The sequence below is a fragment of the Sus scrofa genome, chromosome 16, assembly GCF_054392235.1.
Source record: "Sus scrofa isolate SSC_HxYL_T2T_F1_AM1 chromosome 16, Sscrofa_HxYL_maternal_Yorkshire_Landrace_v2.0, whole genome shotgun sequence".
Lineage (NCBI taxonomy): Eukaryota > Metazoa > Chordata > Mammalia > Artiodactyla > Suidae > Sus > Sus scrofa.
The window spans coordinates 15,882,123-15,901,551 of NC_139398.1; the positions used below are offsets into that span (position 1 = coordinate 15,882,123).

The 19,429-nt window shown below is 48.4% G+C and overlaps 1 protein-coding gene across 5 annotated transcripts in view; it reads left to right on the forward strand.

Annotated features, from left to right (window-relative positions):
• Nucleotides 1-19,429, forward strand: part of TRIO (trio Rho guanine nucleotide exchange factor) — a 357,836-nt gene that overhangs the window by 262,378 nt on the left and 76,029 nt on the right. For all 5 annotated transcript variants that reach the window (XM_085001718.1, XM_021077143.2, XM_085001720.1 and 2 more), the window contains exons 32-34: nucleotides 1,325-1,467; nucleotides 2,061-2,160; nucleotides 14,118-14,361. In XM_085001718.1, coding sequence (XP_084857844.1) covers nucleotides 1,325-1,467; nucleotides 2,061-2,160; nucleotides 14,118-14,361 — 487 coding nt within the window. The remainder of the gene's footprint in view (nucleotides 1-1,324; nucleotides 1,468-2,060; nucleotides 2,161-14,117; nucleotides 14,362-19,429) is intronic.

Here is a 19,429-nt window from a genome sequence, read left to right on the forward strand (position 1 = left end):
TGAAATGCCAACAGTTGCGTGTTGTTCACAGTCTTCCATCCTGAGACACTTACTTCATGCACACACTCCCTGGCTCCCGGTTCCCGTGCCTCCTAACCCCAGAAGAAATCGGTTCTGCTGCTTTCTTGGCATCAGATCTGGGCAGAGGCGCGAGAGGCTCCTTTTATCCTTCATTTGTTTCCCTGTTAACACCCCTCGGGAACTTTGAAGACAGTCTCCGGTTAAAACACTTTATTTTGAAACTTCTTGATTTTAATTTCCTTTCCCAGCATGGGCTTTGACTTTGTATTTTCAAAAACAAGGTCCAGCATGAGAAAGTGCCGGGTTCCCCTCCCTTGTGATCTCATCTGTAATCCACTGACGATTGTTTTAATCATTGACAGGGAATTACGATTATATCATGGGAGGGTGATGTTTTCCGTAAGGAAATTAAAAACTGTTACTCAGGCCCAGGGCATGCAAAAAGGGGAGGAAAAAAACGCACCTTCTTTGAGGCACAGTGCAAGAAAAAAATCTGGAAAAATCGATGCCATATGTGTTCATTCAACAAACGCTTGTTGAGTATCTACTCTGCGTTGTTTTCAGAGACTTTCTCCAGCGTTGGGTGGAGTTGAGGGATCAAGCATATGTAATTGGCAGAGGGCTGCCCTCTCTATCCCAGAAGCAGAGTTTAGGGCACAGGTTCAGGCGTCCATCCCCAGGAATTTCAGCTTCTTCACCTGCTCGCTGTGTGACGTTGGCCACGTTTCTGATGTGTCTGTGCAGAGGGTCCTCATTTGTAACAGGAGGATTAGGGAGGCCCCAACTCTGCACAGTGTGGGTGTGGAGGCGGCAGGCGGACGGGGCGGGGTGGGGGGGGAGACAGACACAGGCAGCGAAACAGTGCAGCTGCAGCCGTTGACCCGTGAGTCCTGGGGGGCGAGGTGTCAAGATGTGCATGCTTCTGCTGATGCTCCACGGGCCACTGACCGCTCGTCTGTGCCTAAAGGGTCTCAAGACACTTGGGTTGGGGTTGGCTGTGTTATATATTTATCCAGGGCTGCTTAAAAGGCCTTGGGACTGGGGAGCGACTGATTACGAGAATATTCAGAGATCTGGAATACCATAAACGCCATAGAATAAAAGCAGTTTTGATGAAAAAATATTCAAAATGAGGGCCATTTATTTGGTGGTGAATTAATAAACAGGATGTGGTTGCTTTTCAGCTGAAAAGTTCTTGTTTAAATGGGCATCTCCAGGAATGTGGAGACCTGAGTGAGTGTGGTTAGTGCAGGTTCTAGAACGGGCCCTTCTGGATCCTGATCAATTCTAACACCTTGTCAAGGCCTCCAGTATAGAAAACAAGCAGGACTGGATCAAGCACATCCGGGAAGTGATCCAGGAAAGGACTGTGCACCTGAAAGGCGCCCTGAAGGAGCCCATCCACATCCCCAAGACCGCCCCGGCCACGAGGCAGAAAGGACGGAGGTCAGTGCCGCGGCATCTTCGTGGAAGTTTGTTGTTATTAAGGGAATGAACAAGCCCATGTTACCTTATTCTTCAAAGTCATTTTTCTCAAATGTTCAAGGGATACACTTTTTTAAAAGATAGAGTTCCTCTAGAACATCATCCTTAGTCATGAGATTGCTTCATCAAGACAGCAGCCTCCTTCAGCCTAAAGCAAATGAGGGTCTGTCTGCGAACCCCTAATCATTCTCCTCTTCCACCCCAGGTGTTAAACTGTGCACATGCAGAGGTCATGCATGTGACCTTGGACAAGTTAATGTAGCATCTCAATGTTTTTGCTTCTCATTTCTAAAGGGGCGGTGATTTTATCACTGTGTTTTATTGTTGGGAAAAATGAATGGTGGGATAGACGTTAGATGCTCTGCCCAGTACTGAGCACAAAGCCGGTTCTCCGTGAAGAGTGACTGTCAGTAATACAGCGGTGGCAGCCTCAGTCATGCAGACCGATTTGCACGTCTGTAAACAAACCCGTTATCTCTCCAGTAGCCGATAGTTTGTCTTTATGGTCTTGAAAGACAAGCCCAGTGGTGTCAGGAGTTTCTTTGTGTCTGCAGGGATGGAGAGGATCTGGATAGCCAAGGAGACGGCAGCAGCCAGCCTGATACCATTTCCATCGCCTCCCGGACATCTCAGAACACGCTGGACAGCGACAAGGTAAACCAGAGTGTCAGCGCGGCTGGTCTCCGATCTGACGCGAAGTAGCCTCTTTGTAGCAATAAATGACACTTGGTCATCAGCATTGCACACGGTTGCCATGGTTAAGAGAGGTGCCAGGACATGGTACCAGGAGCAAAGATTTGGAGTGTCAGGGTGAGAAGACCTTAGCCCTAAGGATTCAGAAAAAATTCAGTTGCCCTTCCCCATGTGTTTACGTGGTTTTCTATCAGGGAGTTCTAAGGCAGTTTTTTATTTTTTCTTAAGCAGAAGCCCCTATTCTTATAAATTGAATCTTACGCAGAGCCCCTGTGTGTCCCTAAGAGTGGGGCCCCTCTGATTGGAGCAGCGGCTGCAGCATCTGCACATTGACCCTGAGGCACCTTCTCAGCGCACAGGTGCCCCTGGACTGGGCTGCGCCATGCTGGCCACCCACCAGGATGATCAGACTTACCTTCTGCAGTAGTGGCCTGGAGGGTCCTGTGATTCCCTCTTGATAGAATTAGCAACCTACGAATAAGCTGACAGGAGAAGTTGGAACCTTGGGCTTACGTGATGCACAGATGCCCGAGTCCCCTGTAACAGCCAATGGGGGACATCGACATCCACGAGGCCTCTCCCTCTATTGAGGGGAGGCCTGTTCTGTTTCTAGAATGCTAGACCAAGTTCCTAAAATAAACTATTTGACAACAAATATGGGTTTCCTTGAACTTGCCATAGTTCAGAATTCCAGGGTTTCTCACTGTACTTCCCCACATGAGGCCTTAGTCCCGAGTGGAGAGTCTGCCTTTGCACGGCATTTCCACAGCCCGCTCGGCTCGATGTCCTGACCGCCCTGCCATTTGGAAGCAACTGCTGACAGAACAGGGTGTGGCACTGGGAGCTGTTTCAGGTGGCAAGTCTTGGAGTCCCAGCCTTTTCTCACTTGGTTTAGCAGAAGAATTGGTGGTATTGAATGTTTCCGGGACAGAGATAAGTAGGTTTAAAAATACTGTTTTCCCACAATGATTTCATTTTCAGAACCTTTCTAATTTGAGCAGTTAGCTCTTTCTCAGCCTGCTTTCTGAGTTCAATGAGTCATAAGTCCTAGAACACAGAATGCTGAGAGCAGCAGGATGGGGAATAAAAACAGTGTCTCATTCGATTTTGATCAGCGCTCAGTGTATTAGCATTCAGCAAATATTTCTCATCAGTAGTAATAATGAGGAATAAGATAAATGACGTGTTCAGGCATTTGCTACCTAATAGGCTCTCTCCCTGCGGCCCCACCCACAGTCATTCGGCTGAGAAAACAAAGTTTGAATTGGAAACATTTCATTAGAGTAATCCTGATGATTTTCTTTTAAAAAAATAATAATCAAAGTGATGGAGTTATACCTAAATCATTAGACAAGACTTCCACCTGAAGGAGAAGTCAGAGGTGATCGTGGATCACGCTAAGGGGACAGGCGGTTTCACAGACTCTTGGGGCTGCACGTCACTGCCCCAGCTGGAGGGGTTTACCCGAGAACTGAGTTTAAAAGTTTATTTTGAAAATAAGTTATTTGAATAAAATGGCTAGAGAAACATAAATGTAAGTCATTCAGCCTTTTGGAAGGGGTGTTAAGACTTTTCTGGAAGGTGGTCCAAGAAGACAGGGCAACTTTGTTTCTCAGGTGGCTTATGTACTAATAGGTGGTGATGAGAGTCCAGAAATGCCCCCTGCCTCTGGTGAGGGACCCCCGGCTCTCAGCCCACTACTCTGAGCCCCTGGCCCATGGAGCACTCAGGTGCTCGTGCCCGGGACAGCCTGTCCCCTGACAGCCTGTCCCCAGCCTGTTCCCTGGGGGTCACCGCAGGTTTGCCCCAGAGGTCAGGCTCCATCCTGGAGCTGGGAGAGGTTAACTAGTTCTTCTTGGGATCTGTTACAGCATAATAGGCTTATGTGACTTTGGAACTGAGCCTGCATAACTCCTGTGGAAAAATAAGGCATTATCCCAGGACCTGTTGCTAATAAAACACGAATTCTTATACCCAGTGAGAGAAGATGAATAGATCACAAACAAAAATATAGGTCTGCAGAAATTAATCATTCTGCCTTTGGCGTCTACTGCGGTATTAGAATTTTTAAAGAACAGCCTCTTAAGTATTTTATCTGTGGAGGTATAATTCCTCAGTTCCTATTTACCTCACCTAATATATTCTCCCTGAACATAAGCCTATAGCTCAGAGACCCTCCAGGGCCACTTCCTCCAATGCAGCCTCGGCTCTCACTGTGCTTACCGGGCAGGGGGTGGGGGCGGTGGGGTGACACTGTGACTACTCTCAGGTTGCCATTCTCATGATGCTAAACCATCTTGAGTAGTGACACTCTGCAACTGTCTTAAATGGACATGGCATGTATTTTAATACCCCTCATTGAGACCTTGGGTCCTTAATAGGCTCAGAACTACACAAAAGGGATGAAATGTCTTCCTAAGACTATACAACTGCCATGGGTTCTTGGGCTCTGCATTTGGCAGAATAAACAGCAAGTGAGACTTGATATAGATGAGCCAGCTTTTGGAGTTTTGAGGGATACACCCATGAGGCCTCATACAAAAGAAGGTCCACATTTGTAACCGCACGTATGTCTGCACGAGTGTGTTCTCTGCTTTTAGAAGGTTTTCTTGTAGCCATCTCCCTTTCCGTACTTTTTTTTTTTTTTTTTTTTTTTTTCCTGTTTTGCCTTTTCTAGGGCCACACCCGCAGCATATGGAGGTTCCCAGGCTAGGGGTCTAACAGGAGCTACAGCCGCCGGCCTAAGCCAGAGCCACAGCAACGCAGGTTCTGAGCCACATCTGCAACCTATACCACAGCTCACAGCAACACTGGATCCTTAACCCGCTGAGCAAGGCTAGGGATTGAACCCACAACGTCATGGTTCTTAGTCGGATTTGTTTCCGCTGAGCCACGATGGGAACTCTTCCTTTTCCGTACTTCTGATAGAACAAACATTTCAGGGTCAGTAGGTGATTTGGGAAAGTACACTGAGGAACATGCCTCCTTTTCTGAGTCAGTTTGTAAAATGCATTGTTTTTCTGGACTAGGCTTAACCAAGAAACCTCTCCCCCCCATCTGTAATGGCAGTAACTTTTCGTATATCTCGAGGTTCTTTCCATGCTACGTATTTCAAGCTTAAACAGCCTCTGATGACACGGGCAGATAAGATAGATCTGGCAAGGGAAATTACTTAACCATATTCTGCCTGTTTGACTTAATTTATGATGTCTGTTCTGAGTTAGTTGTTATCATGGAGTTTGGTTCCATTTCAGGAGCTGGGTGGGGGGATGTTTTTGGCTTGGCCTCTTGGAGAATTCTTTAGGAAAAGTTATCTGCCCAGGGCTGTGGTAACTCTCAGATGAGGCTCAGAAGGTTCTGGAGGAGCCTGTTAAGGAGGGGCTTCTGGAGACGCCCTCTTTCCAGGGGGCACTGTTAGCAGACCCAGAGAAGGCTGGTCCCAGATACAGGCCACAGGCCCACACCACCTTCCCAGAAAACATTAGCTTTAAAATATGCCACCTCTTTGTTCCAAATGGGACTTTAGCACCAATTCTTCCCCATATTAATGGTCCTTGTGCTGATACAGTGATCTTATGAAAGTGTAATTTGGGTTCCAAAGAAATCAAATGCTTGCCAGATCCTTATCTCATTTGTCCTGAGCTCGTCTCCCTGAGGTAGGGAGGAGAAACCTTCAGTACACGGAGGAGACGAGGGAGCTTACACGACCCTGCAGGGCCACCCAGCAGCAGGGAGCTGCAGCCAGAACCAGAATGTGGATTTAATTACCCAGTGGGGTCTAGACCCTGTTATTTCACACTAGAGCTGAATAGGAGCTAAATATTTTTAGCATACTAAAGAAGCATTTTTAATATTTTTTCCTTCTGTCTGCATTACTTGTCTGTTAAAAAACATATAAGGAAAATAGGAAACATGAGAATCAAGCACAGGCGTCTGTAGAACAGCATCTGGAGGTCAGTATGAAAATACCACCAAGCCAAGTCGGGACAGTCTGTGAAAAAGTGGCCCCAGCCAGCAGGGGACCAGGTGTAAGCCTTCTTTAGGTCTGAAGTTGCCCGGTTCTTATTTGTAATGAACGAGAAGTTTAGTTGAGACTTGTTACTTGGCATGAACTGCCCAAAGCTTATGATATGAATATATGAATCCACACATTTTAAAAAATAAATGGTTTCAGTTACTTTTCATGAAGCACATATAGTGCTGTGTTGGGGTATGAAATTTTATGTAATTTAAAGTCAGTCACCCTCGGTGAAGTGACAGGCTACCCCATAGGAACTTAAATGGATATCTGTAAATTGCAATGGTGAGGTAGTATACAAAATAATTAATGCCAGTGCATTTGAAAATAATGGCTGGATCCACATTCTGGGAAAGGAAACCCATGTTCAGCCTACCTAAGAACGCCTCATACCTGCATTCAGCCCCATTCCTTGCACACCAGGCACTGGGCGCCAGCGGCTTGAGCTCCCTCTCTCCCCTCTGCCTGAAGGTGCCGGAGGCAAGAGGAAGCCCAACTCAGAGGACCTGCTGGGCTCCTGGCCTTGCAGAGCTCTGCGTCTCCTGGGGCCTCGGGATTTGCCTGCATGGGTGTGAAATAGAGTTATTTCATTTAGAAGCCTTTCTAAGGACAGCACCTAGTTTTGATCCCCTCAAACAGAATATTCCAGACATCAGAGTCCCAACTCTGCTCAGAGTGCGACCTTGTACAGTAAGCAGAGCATGTAATGTCCACTAGCAGGGGTGAGAACGAGGAGGCGCCCCAGCCAGGCCTCTCAGCAGCCTTGGGCAAGTGACTGGGCTCTCTGTGAATGGGGACCGCACTCCTCCCGCCTAGGGCTGTGAGCAGAACAAGGCACGTGTGGAAACAGTGCCTCATGGGTACGGAGCGCTGGATAGACACTAGCTCTCACTGTGTCTTCATTTTGATAACTGCTTTATTCTCCCTCCCTGGTGGGCCTGACATTGGTCGCTAGCTTTTGGGGTTCGCTGTCCACATGGGCCTCTCACTGAGCCGCCCCAGGTGCAATGGGTTTAGAAGCTAATCATGTTTGTTAGGAGCTAGAAGCTGTGCTAAATAAGGGCAGATTGCTCAGTTAGTGCCTGGACTTCTGCATCTTGGTGGCCCAACAGCGAAGTACCGACCCCATACTGAGTGGGGGACTCCTGTTGGAAAGATTTTGCCAGCCACTTGTCTGTCTTCCTCCACGTGCGCCACGCTGTGGCCTCGTGTGTGTAGGACGCTCCATGCTCTTCACAGGGTCGGATCCCTACGAGGGCACCACCCGCTTGGCAGCCTGATGAGGGTGGCACCTGGCGTTGATCCCCTCTCTCTTTCTAAATGACTGTGGCTTTCTGTAGTTTTTAACAAGCTTCTTAAGTTCTCTCATAAAACCACAGAATGAATGCAGTCCTCACTAACTTTCGTCATAAAAACAAAATCCCCCTTGCTAAAGTAGAGAGCCTCAGTTCTAAGAAGAGGCAAATTATTCAAAAATACGAAGTTTAGGTAGAAATGTAACAAAAGTGTTTCTAAAGATAGTGGTGCCTGGAGAAGTGTTTTTAGTGTAAAGTTGACAGTACTGGTCAAAGTCACAACTGATGGTGACAGCACGGTTTTGATTCAGACCTGAGGCAGGTGTATATTCTGGTTGTTCTTCCTCTCAGGTGAGGGGCCCAGTCAGCTGCTTACCTGGCCATCATACCTTACTTCTTGAGAAAACAAAAAAAGGGGTGTTTTTTTCTTTCTTTCTTTCTTTCTTTTTTTTTTTTTTTTTTCTTCCTTCTAGTACCTAACGTGGGGCATATGGAAGTTCTGTAGCCTCTGGCCTATACCACAACCACAGCAACACAGGATCCGAGCCACATCTGTGACCTACACCACAGCTCACGGCAATGCCATATCCTTAACCCACTGAGTGAGGCCAAGGATCGAACCTGTGTTCTCATGGCTGCTAGCTGGGTTGTTACCACTGAGCCACATGGGAACTCCAAAAGGGGCATTTCAAATAAACTTTTCTGGATAATAGGCTGTCTTGCCCACTCAGCAAATGCAGCACACAGGCTCCTTTGGGTTAAACTGTCCTCAGAGTCATCTTGCTTTCCAGGACCTGTGACTGAAAGAAGTGCAGGTGGGGTCAAGCCGTCTGCCCCCCAGCCCTCCTTCCTTTTTCTGCATCTCAGCCACAAAGCTTTGCCTTCATGCACCACAGCTCAGCCCGCAGCCCCGCTCAGCATGGTCTGGCACCTCTGCTGAAATGTTCAGAGTGAGCACAGGTGTGACGTTGGCCAAGGTCACTTCCAAGAAGGCTGGAGGCCTGACACAGGAGCTGTCCTCACTCTGGTTGGCCTGACTTTTTTAAAGTTTGCCTTTTTAGTTAGCTCTTCTAAATTTAGCTTCCTGATAATCTAACTTCTGTTGCACCTCATGTGTGTCACAGTCAAGGAAGTCTTCCAAGAGTTGTTTTCATGTCACAAAGCAGTGTGTGTCACATTAGCAAAGAGTAAAGGCTTAACCTCCCTGAATACTGTCCTCAGTTTCTCTTTTCTGGGTAAAATGTGGTAAGCTGCTGCTTTTGAAAGAGTTTTTCCTCACATTTCTTACAGATTTTTTTTTTCCTGTTTTCTTTTTCTTAGAAGAGTGGTAAGAAACATAAAATTTTTGCCATGTTCACCATTTTTCAGTTCTGACAGATTTCTATTTGCACCCCCACAGGGGAGAGCCTTCCCAGGGGTCCTCTTGGGAACCCAGTAGTAGATTTTGTGACGGCTCCTCCTGTGAACTTGGCCTTGGGGTTGGAGTGAGCAAGAGAGAGGCCTGGCGGTCGCATCGTTAGGGTCGCTGCTGATCAGCTCAAGCCTCTGGCCTCCTCGCAGTTGCCCAGGGAGAAGCCTGGGTGGTGAGCATCGCCTTGGGGAATTGTTCTGGCTGCCAGGGGCTGCTTTCTCCTGTAACCGCGACCACCAGCAGAGCTGTACTTTCTAATCCCCTCTGACCAAGGAACCACTCTCCGTCCCTTCTGTGTGAAACCTCCCCAAACCGCATGACCCTTTTGTGAGGCTTCTGAGTGGTGGCACCACATTGGGCTGTGGGTTGGAACTGTTCACAGGTTGATACACTCTGTTCTTTCGGGGAAGGTGGCTTTTATTAGACCACAGGCCCCCACCTGCACTGGATCATGGGCTCTCAAAGCCCAGCCATTTGCAGGGAGGACCTTGTCATCCGCCCGCAGTCGTAAAGCACTGCCTTGCTCTGCCTGAGAGCTCATCGGGGGGGTGGGGGCAGTGATCCGAACCAGGTGTTTGCCGTTGTCTCAAGAACCAGACGTTCTTGTAATGTAGAAGGGCCTCATTATAGCGCAGGGGTGGGGTAGGGGTGCTGGAGCCACAGGGTGAGAAACCCCCAGCCCTGGCTCTGCTTCAGATATTGTCACCCACTGGGTTCGGACAAAAAGCAAAACGATGAAACATGGTTTCTCCAGAAAACATTAAAAGTAATTAAAGTCTGTTGTGTGTGGCAGTTGTTAGAGTTTGCCTGCCTATGACCAGAGATGAGTATTGCATTCTTTGGGGTGAGACATAGCAATTGAGTCATTTTCAGTCACTGAGAGAATTCAGGCAAAAGGACCCTGGTTTGATTCTGCTAATTGTGCACTTGGGTCACGGAGTTCCCCCGGCAGCCCTTTCAGAAGGACCAGGGTGGTCTTGGAGGAGGCGTTTGGTTATAGTATCTGTGGTCCGTGCTTCAGTTAAGTCCATTTCATGCTTTTTAGTCACCACATTTAAATTTTTTTAAGGTGAAAAGCAGAAAAATTGGGAAAACTCTCTTCTGATAAGAATGTCACAAGTTAATGTGAGTCATAGAAATTGAGATTTTTCATAAACTTTAATCCTAAACTAAATGTGTGTTGTAAAGAGCCCACAATAGAAAGTCCATAAAATATATAGACTTGGAAATGATCATTTGAAAACTTTCACAAAATATGGTTGGAAAGGAAAAGTGAATTTTTAAACTAGATAAATGGAATGGTAACTCTTTCAGTGTAGTAATGAAATTGTGTCACTGTGGGTAGAAATGTCACTGACAATAAATAAGACCTGTTAATGATGTATATTATCTGAACTTTCTCTCATTAGGAGTTTAATTCTTTATAAAAGGCTGTAATGACTTGCATTGCATCTTCAAAATAGTTATGTCTTTTATACCAAAAAATGTTTTTGTTGTTGTTGTTATTAATTAACAAGCCTGGTTTTAAAGACAAGCTTTGGACTAAGTTTAAAATATTCAAATGTGCACATTGAGACAGAAATCCATGGGCTGTCTCTTTTCTGGACTAGAAAATGTTCATTTAGTTCTCCCCTTCAGAGATTTGTGCAGGGGATTCTTATGGAAAGGCCAGTTGATTCTTTGGGGTAAAGCCAAGAAGATAAGTTTTTTTATTTGTTTGTTTAATGATAATTCTCGCACTGTTTGAAATCAGATTCTTCTGATACTAGATTTTGTTATTAAGTTCTCTAAAGCCTTTGAAAAAAAGCATGTTGACTGAGTATGTGATTCTTTGTCAGCACAGCCTTGATTTTTATTTCTCAGACTCTGTCAGGAGCACAGATGTTTCCAATAGTTTTGATTACTCTGTAAGGGGCTGAAAACTCAGAGCCAGAAAGAAAGTCTGGCTTCGATCCTCCGGGCAGCCCCCTTCTCCCTTCCCACCCTTCCCCCATCCGCAGACTATCACGTGGCTTTGAGCAAGTCTGAAAAATGCCTAAAACTGGAGAAGGCGAGCAGCACGGGCTGGCGATGAGGCAGTGTGTCTTACATAGAACTTCCCACTGCGGGGGTGGTGACACCCTGGGATCATGCTCACAGTCAGGCCCGGTGGACGAGTGGCCGCCTGGGAGAGCTCTGGCCAAGGGCGGGGTTCGTAGGAAGTGGGGGCCTGAGGGGCCTGTCCCCGGGTCACATTTCTCCTTTTCGCTACAGGGATTAACCACTTCCATAACTGGGGTTTTACGGGGAAAATTCTTCTCGAGGCTGGGCCTCTGCCGTTAACATTTTCACATCAGCATCTTCGATTGTTCATGGACAAATGTGAGACTCAGCATGGCTTTTCCACAGAGAAATTTATAAAATCTAGAAGGGGATTAATCATTTGTGAAAAATGTCCTTTGTGGCCTCGTAAAGACAATTCTTTTTGATGGGGGAGTTTTGCATTGTTTTGCTTTCTGTGGTTGTCTAGTGCACATGTCTATCTTACTCTGAGAGCTAAGCTCTCTCTGGAAAGACAGGCTGTTAGAACAGGAGGGCAGAGAAGAGCATGAGGGGGCCAGAGGGCCGGCCAGCAGCCTCGAGCACAGGCAGGCGGCCAAGGACACTGCGGGGCCAGGAGCTGCAGCAGGTGGCACAGCTCCCAGTCCTCCTCCAGGGGGTAGGCCTGGTGGCCTCCCTGGAAGAGGGTGCTTCTCAGCAGGAGGCCTGCCATCCCTTCCTTCCACCCACCACAGCCGGTCATCCATCTTCTGTTCTCGTGGGGCCTCTGCCAAAGCCCAGATGGTGACAGAAAACCAGGCACATCCCATGCTGAACACAATGCTTGTTCCCAGGTCACAGGAGAAGCCCATGTTTTGGTTTGGTTTTCCAACAGGGCCTTCATTTTTAGAGCAAACCTTTTTTACCTTTTTCACTCCAGCCAGTATTTTCCCACTAGCTGGTACGAAGTGCTGCGTGAGGTGGCCTCAAGGAAAGCCTGCCCTTCACCAGTTCCCCCTACAGGCCACGTGCTGGCCCTTGTTGGCACAGGGGGCTCAGTGGTGATTGAGACAACCCAGCCAGTCCCTCACACTTCGGGCAGGGACAGTCACAGAAGGATGGCACACACCTGCCGAGGGCAGACACGTATACACACACAAGACCCAGTTCACGTCAGAATTGAGACACAGTTTGTTTAAGGACAGAGTGCTAGATGGTAGACGGAGGAGCAGCTTCTCAGGGGAGTGGCAGGACCTGGACTAGAGAAACTGGGGAGGCAGGCCTCTGAGCAAAAGGGGTGACGTGAACACAGGGTGTGTGGGCCACTGCAGCAGGAGGTCACGGCCACCTCGAGCTGTGGAGCATGTGCGGCGTAGCTGCGCGTGCCTGGAAGGTGGGCTGGAACCCTAGAGCGGGGAAGTCTGAGGCCCGCATAAGGAATTTGTGCCTGAGGTTCTTGAGTAGGAGGATGGCGAATTTGAGCAGGAGGACCAGTGTTTTAAAAAGGTGACTCTGGCGGTGGTGTCCAGGTGGTCTGGAAGGAGAGCCTGGATCAGGGAGGCCGTCCAGGAGCCCCCGGCAGCCGTCCATCAAGTGAAGTGATTGGCCTGGGCCTGCAGAGGAAGCGAGGAATCAGAATCCATCTGAGAGAATTTGGGGGGTGAAAACCAGTGCACCTGACTGTGACCCTATTAGCCGAAAGGCAGCACTGTGAGAGAAACAGACTGGGGGGATAATGAGTCACGTCCTGGACCCCGCTTTGAAAGGACAGGGAGGCAGCCGGCCAGGATGCCCACTTGGAAGCACCCAGCTCAGCGGGTGAGGTTACGGAGCCCATGCAGGGGTGGTGGCCCTCAGACAGGAGGCTGGAGCCTGGGGGGACAGTCCAGAGATGGGGAGCTGGTCACAGATTCTTCCATGGGAGGGATGGTAACGAGCACGTACAGGAGCCGTCCTGAGGAGTGTGGCCTAGGGGAAGACGGGCCAGACACAGCTGACAGAGAGCAGCCGGTCAGAGATGGCCATGCACTTGTTTTGCAAGCTGAGATCATGGAGTTTATGTTCTTTATGGAGCTCGTGGATATTCTTCAAAGGGCCTAAGACTTGGAACATAGAAAATGGGAGTGAGCTTAGAGGAGGAAAGAAGGGAAAGGCCTCTCAAGCCAGGTGGCACATGGGCCATGAGCCTGTATCCATGCAGCCAGTGTGTGGAGCCGCACGCTGGGGCCTGGGAGGAGCTGGGGTCACTGGCAGAGGGTCAGAATGTCACACCAAGGGGTCTCCTGGGGGCTGGGACGAGAGGGGAGCATGCTCCTCTCGTGTTTTGGGATCTGGCCATCGCCTTTCCTCTCCCTTTTCTGCGGCTGTTCCTGCCGAGCCCAGCAGTGCCCAGCAGTGCCCAGCAGCCCTCGCTCAGCGCCCACACTGCCCACGCCAGGCAGACTGACTCTACCCCATTTTATTGCCATTTCACTACAGCCCCCCAAAGGCCTTTAAGCAGAGGCCTTTCCCCCAAGTTTTAAAGTGAGCATGAGCTTTGAACAAACACAAATGTAAACTGCACAGGGCCACTGATTCATGCTTTTTTGATAAATACACATATGTACTGTAAGTGTATTTTCTCTTCCTCATGATTTCCTTAATAATGTTTTCTTTTTTCTGGTGTGCTCTATTGTAAGAATACAGTACCTAATACATATGACACACAAAATATGCGTTGATCACCTGTTCATGTTATGGACCAGGCCTCTGGTGGACTGTAGGCTACGAGTAGTTAAGTCTGGGGGGAGTCAAGAGTTACATGCAGATTTTTGACTGTGCAGGGAATCAGCACCCCTGACCCCCACATTGTCCAAGGATCACCTGTATATGGCACTTTTTGAGAAGGGAGATACCTCTCAGGCATGAAAATATTTGAAAAACCATCAAGTTCTGAGAGTGTCACATGCAGAAAATCGTAATTATATGCTACAGTGTGAAAGGGTAAATAACTATTTGTGTGATTCCAAAAGGACATTAAATTGAGGGGCAGTGAAATGTGAGAGCCTTTGCCCAACTGGTACCCGGTGCTCTGACCCAGCTGCGGGGTGGAAGGAGGTTCCCGGCCCAGTCGCCAGCCTCACCTGCCGAGGGCCGATGGCTTGGGCTTGCTGACCTGTCCCCTCTCCCTTTCCAGCTCTCCGGCGGCTGTGAGCTGACAGTGGTGATCCACGACTTCACAGCCTGCAACAGCACCGAGCTGACCATCCGCCGCGGCCAGACCGTGGAAGTCTTGGAGAGGCCCCACGACAAGCCTGACTGGTGTCTGGTGCGCACCACTGACCGGTCCCCCGCCGCAGAAGGCCTGGTGCCCTGTGGCTCTCTGTGCATCGCCCACTCTAGGAGCAGCATGGAAATGGAGGGCATCTTCAACCACAAAGGTAGGAGTTGGCGGAGCGTGGATGGCAGTGCCGGTTCTCCTGGAATGACACTGGTGTTTCCGTCCCCCACCTTTGCTGAGTTGTAATAGGTGCAATCCTTCCTTGTCACTTGGGCCCCAGTCCTTTATCGCTGTGTCTCTGGGCCCTTTTGACCCACCAGGAGCTGAGGTGGAGTGAAGATTTCACCTATCATTCAGAAATAATGAAGCATCACCTGGTTTCCCAGGACAGTGTAGTAACATAGCAGGTTAGAGAAGGAGAAGGGGGCGTTTCTTTTAGGGCCAGAGACATTCATAAATGGAGAAGACAGAGAAGGTACCCTTGTCCTCCAGGTGATGTGGACAACAGGTATGTGTGTGTGGAGAGACCATATTCAGCTCTCCCCAACCAGGATTTCATATTGTGGGTTCTTTATTTGGTCAGTGTTAAACACTGGATGGTCTAGCACACAGGCCCTGAGAGTTTAGCCACAGCATCTACAAACTGTGTAAAGCGTCTGAGTCTTCCTAGACTCCTAAGAGAAGGAATACAGATGGGACCAACACCCCCCGCCCAACGAGAAGCTGGCGGAGGCCTCAGTGTCAGGGGTCTGCGCCTGTGACAAGAGAGGTGGCTTTCGAAAGAAGTGCTTTTCAACTGAAATAACAGGGCATTTGAACAAGACAACATTAGGCGTTGTTTGGGGACCCTTTAGAGAAAGGCCAGTGTAGCAATTTTGCTTTTCCGCATGTGTCTCAATGGCTCTGTCATGGGCTCTTGGCAAGAGTCTCGAGAGTTCGTTTATCCTGAATGTGCAGCATGATAGCTGCTGGACTAACGTTACTATGGAGCATTGCTGTACACACTAGTTTGAAAAAAGGATGTATGACTATTTTATAGTCATTATATACTGAAATGATCATATATCTTATAGTGTGGTTAAACAAAGTGAATGAGTAAAATTAATTTCACCTGTTGCTTTTTATTACTTAAATTGTGGCTACTTGAAAATGTTTAATTCCATATGTAGCTGGTACTGTGTCCATTGGACATTGCTGGTTTAATCTTCCATCTTAATGATGAGCTCATTCGAGGCTTTAGGACCTTCACAGAAACATTGGTCTTTAGCTTCTAGAAAAATGCACACTGGATAGAGTTCACATGCTTTGAACCAACTACATCACAGTCCTCATTTCTCAGCCGCCTACAAATGGCTGATTCTTCTAGGTTTGTGGGCCTGTAGTTTGTTTACCCATCCTGAGAGAACATCAGTGTACTGCCATTTTCTAGTTCTTTCTTAATAATTCTGGAACATTCCAATTGCTCCCTCCGTTTGTCATACTTGCCCTCCTCACATTCATCCTGCCAAGTCCTGGAGCCCATCCTCTGCCTGCTGAGGGATAGTCACTGCCTGAGCTAAAGGAGGCTGCACAGGATACAGCTGGTGATCAGCTCAGCTTGGTGATTACAGGCCCAGCCATGTTCCAGATCCCTCGGGGCCTAAGTATGACTTTAGCGTCACCTCGATGAGGAGCTGGAGGAATTAGGCTGTGAGTCCTCCAAGGACCCACAGAGAAAGAGAATTTTCAGGTTTGGGCCCACAGCCGAGCCACATTTGCCATGATGTGGCACTTGAGTTCAGGGAGAGGGCTGTGCCAGGCTCCCCACTAACCTGTCACCAGAGCACTTCCAAAGTTGCATAATATATCTAAGTCCTTGAGTCTGAGTAGAAAAGAAAGTATTACTTTTTTTTTTCCCACCAAGTTCATCTATTATCTACAGAGGAGTCCTGGTGTACTTAGGCCACAAATAACGTTTGTTCTGAAAGATGCCTTTTCATATATGCCTTTCCCGTGGTGTGTTCTTTGCTACCTGGTGTTCACAATTGCAGGCTAGCCAACAGGAAAGAACCGTGAGTTAATGTATCACACTTGACTTTGTCCTAAAAACTTCCTATGGAGGTTGGGTTTGTGCTTTTTTTTTTTTTTTTTTTTTTTTTTGGTTCAGTACCGTTCTGTTCTGAGTCTTCTTCTCTCTGATATTCTAGCACCTGAGACATTACTCCTGCCCTACCCAAACCCTTTGCTTTGCTGAGAAGGTGTTTCTTCGTTGCCTGAAACCTGCTGTGAACTGATAGTCGGTAGATGAAGGATTGCAACCTTATCCGTTTTTCCTCCTTTTCCAAATTTTTCTTTTTCCCAGGAGAATTGAGATTATCTGCAGAGTTAGGACTTGGGCAGTGGATGGGGAAGGGAGGATGCACGTTTGGGCTCTTTAACAAGCCTCTGTCTATGTCCACGCTCTGGAAATTAGGTGATCAGGGTCTCCATCTGAGAAGACTTGTCATTAGATAGTTGGGGCTACAAGGAACAAGGACCCGGAACAAGCCACGGCGACTGCAGGACAAAAGGCCGCAGCTGCCTAGGGGAGCAAGGGATCCCCTTGGGCTCCCACTCAGCCCCATGGCCTCCTTCCCGCCCTGGAGTGAGGAGCAGTGCCTGCATTGTGATTGTTCATGTCCTGGTGTGTGCTGGGCTGTCGGTGCTTGTCACTTGTACCTCTCATGCATCTGCCACCCGGCATCTCATTCTGAGCGCTCTTCGTTCTGAGAGCCATGCTGGGCTGCAGGATCCTGCAAGGAGGAGTGAGGTACAGTCTGCCTCCCCAAACTGGACGTCCATGGCTCTCTGGGCCTCCTGAAAAGTCACAAAGCAGCTGTCTTGCTGTTCACACGCTTCAAAACACAGGGACATCACGGAGCTGTCTGGTCATTCAGTCTCGATCTCTAAGGCTGGTTTCTTAGAGGTCTGTGATTCTTGCTTCTCCAACTTTCCAGGAGAAGGAGCAGGTATGTTTACTAATCTCCAGCTGCAAAATTTTCTCAGCCTTAGTGCATCCATTTTGTTTTCCCATAACTCCCCAATCCAGACAACTTAAATTTCCTTAAATTTCAAATGCAAAAAAAAAAAAAAAGTGCCTACTGAGATTAAATGTCTAGGTATTTGATTGTGAATGATAAGGTATTTAAGAATCGCAGTGTGGCTGTGAGTATAAATACGCAGGTCAGCCGGGAAGGGTCCGTGTGTTCTGCACGGTCACTTGGTCTGAAGCGTGGCTGGAGCTGGGAGTCTGCTGGACAGTGAGAATATGTGCAGCTTGTGACCATGGGGCTTCCTTTATCGTGCTCTGTGTCCCTGGGTGATGTGGGAGAGGATGGAAATACAACAAATTTGAATGAACAAGAAGCATAGCCACACAGTTTGTTCTTCAAGGGGGGATATCTTTGTGTCTGAAACTAGATTCCAGTGTGAACATTATTCAGTTGAAAAGCGCTTTCCATTTCTTGGGAAAGGCCTGTGTGGGAGGGTGGCCGCCGGGCAGTGTCTGTAGGTAGGCAGCCTTGGCGTCCCGCTCTGGCTGCTGCCATCCTCCCTCACGGCATCACGGCCACAGCTGGCGCCCACACAGCAGGCACATCAGCAGAATGAGGAATCAGCGGGTCGCAGGTCCACCCAGCTCACCTGTGTTCATGCTTCATACCACCTCCCACCACATCTGAGCCTCTGGGGTCTGTGCCCAGCGAGTCCACTGCCTAGCCAGCTCGAGAGGCATTGGCCCCACCCCTGCCCATGTGTGTGATGATCAGTTGGTGCTGATTCAGGGTCATGGAATTATCTTTAATCTCTTAGAAAATCTGAGGGTCTTTTTGTCCTACTGTCTCAACCTGGAAAGCTGTCCCTGTGCTGTTCATTTACTCAGCCTTGGTCACAGCAAGTAAATAGAAAAGAAATATCAGAAATGTTTATATTTCCGATTCGCCACATTGCCTTTTTGATGCTACCTACCTGAGGCCTCGTAGGTCAGCTGTGCCCTTCCTTCATGAGCAGAACCACCGTCTGTGATAGTGTTTAGCTCCAGCGTTGAGGTGGTAAGCCACTGAGCAGCAGAGCCTAGCCGGGTGGCAGGATAGAGGATGCTGAGTAGCAGTAGGGTTGTCTCAGCCAGTAACCTGGGCAGGTAGATCCCAGGTTTGTGCAGGATGCGTGCCTGCAGTGCATCACGGCAGCTTTTTGACCATGTTCCCTTTCTGAAGACTAAGACGAGAGTCCGTCACTAGACTTCCAGATGTCCTTCACTGGGCTCACACCTGAAAACCTGCCCATGTGACTGTCATGGCACTGCCTGTCACCTAGCTGACACCGCCCGGCCCAGTTTGAGTTGAATTTGGAACATTGCTTTCAGCCCCCACGAAATTGCTTTTTGCTGAAATTCAGCTTTAAGAGAAGTCCTTCCATGGTGAGGGTCGGAGCCTTTAGAAGAGGTGATGTGTTGAACAGGCAGGGTCTGGGCTTTGTGTCAGGAGGACCTGGGTTCGGACTCCATCTCTGCCTTGGTGGCCCTCCAGCCTTGGACCTGAGTTAGGGTGGGAGTGTGTTGATCTCTGATGTCCTCGCCAGCTCTGTCGGTCTAAAGTTATATTTCTTTTGAGACCTGTCTGATGATGGCCAGTTTCTGACCTCCCCCTTTTCCTTATGTTAAAACCCCCATTGAAGTGGCAGGTGGTCTTTTTGCTATTTGACCCTTAGCCTGGGAACTTCCATATGCTGCAGGTACAGCCCTAAAAAATATATAAGATAAAAAATTATGTAATTTTTTTTGCTGTTTCTTGTGCCGCTCCTGCGGCACATCGGAGCTGTAGCCTCCGGCCTATGCCAGAGCCACAGCAACGTGGGATCTGAGCCGCGTCTGCAACCTACACCACAGCTCACGGCAACGCCAGATCCTTAACCCACTGAGCAAGGGCAGGGACCAAACCCGCAACCTCATGGTTCCTAGTCAGATTCGTTAACCACTGCGCCACAACGGGAACTCCTGTAATTTTTTTTTTTTTAAATCAGGTTTCAGAAGACCCAGTAATTGTCTCTCATATATGTGGTGATACGTGATTGTTATCAATGAAATGGGGCATTTCCTTTAGCCCAAGTTAAAATTAAGAAATTGAGGGATTTTCATAAGAAACTTCCCGAAAGGTAGGTTTTTCTTGGGCTCTGCCCAGGGCTGCCTTCTTGCCTCTCTCATATCTCTCTGC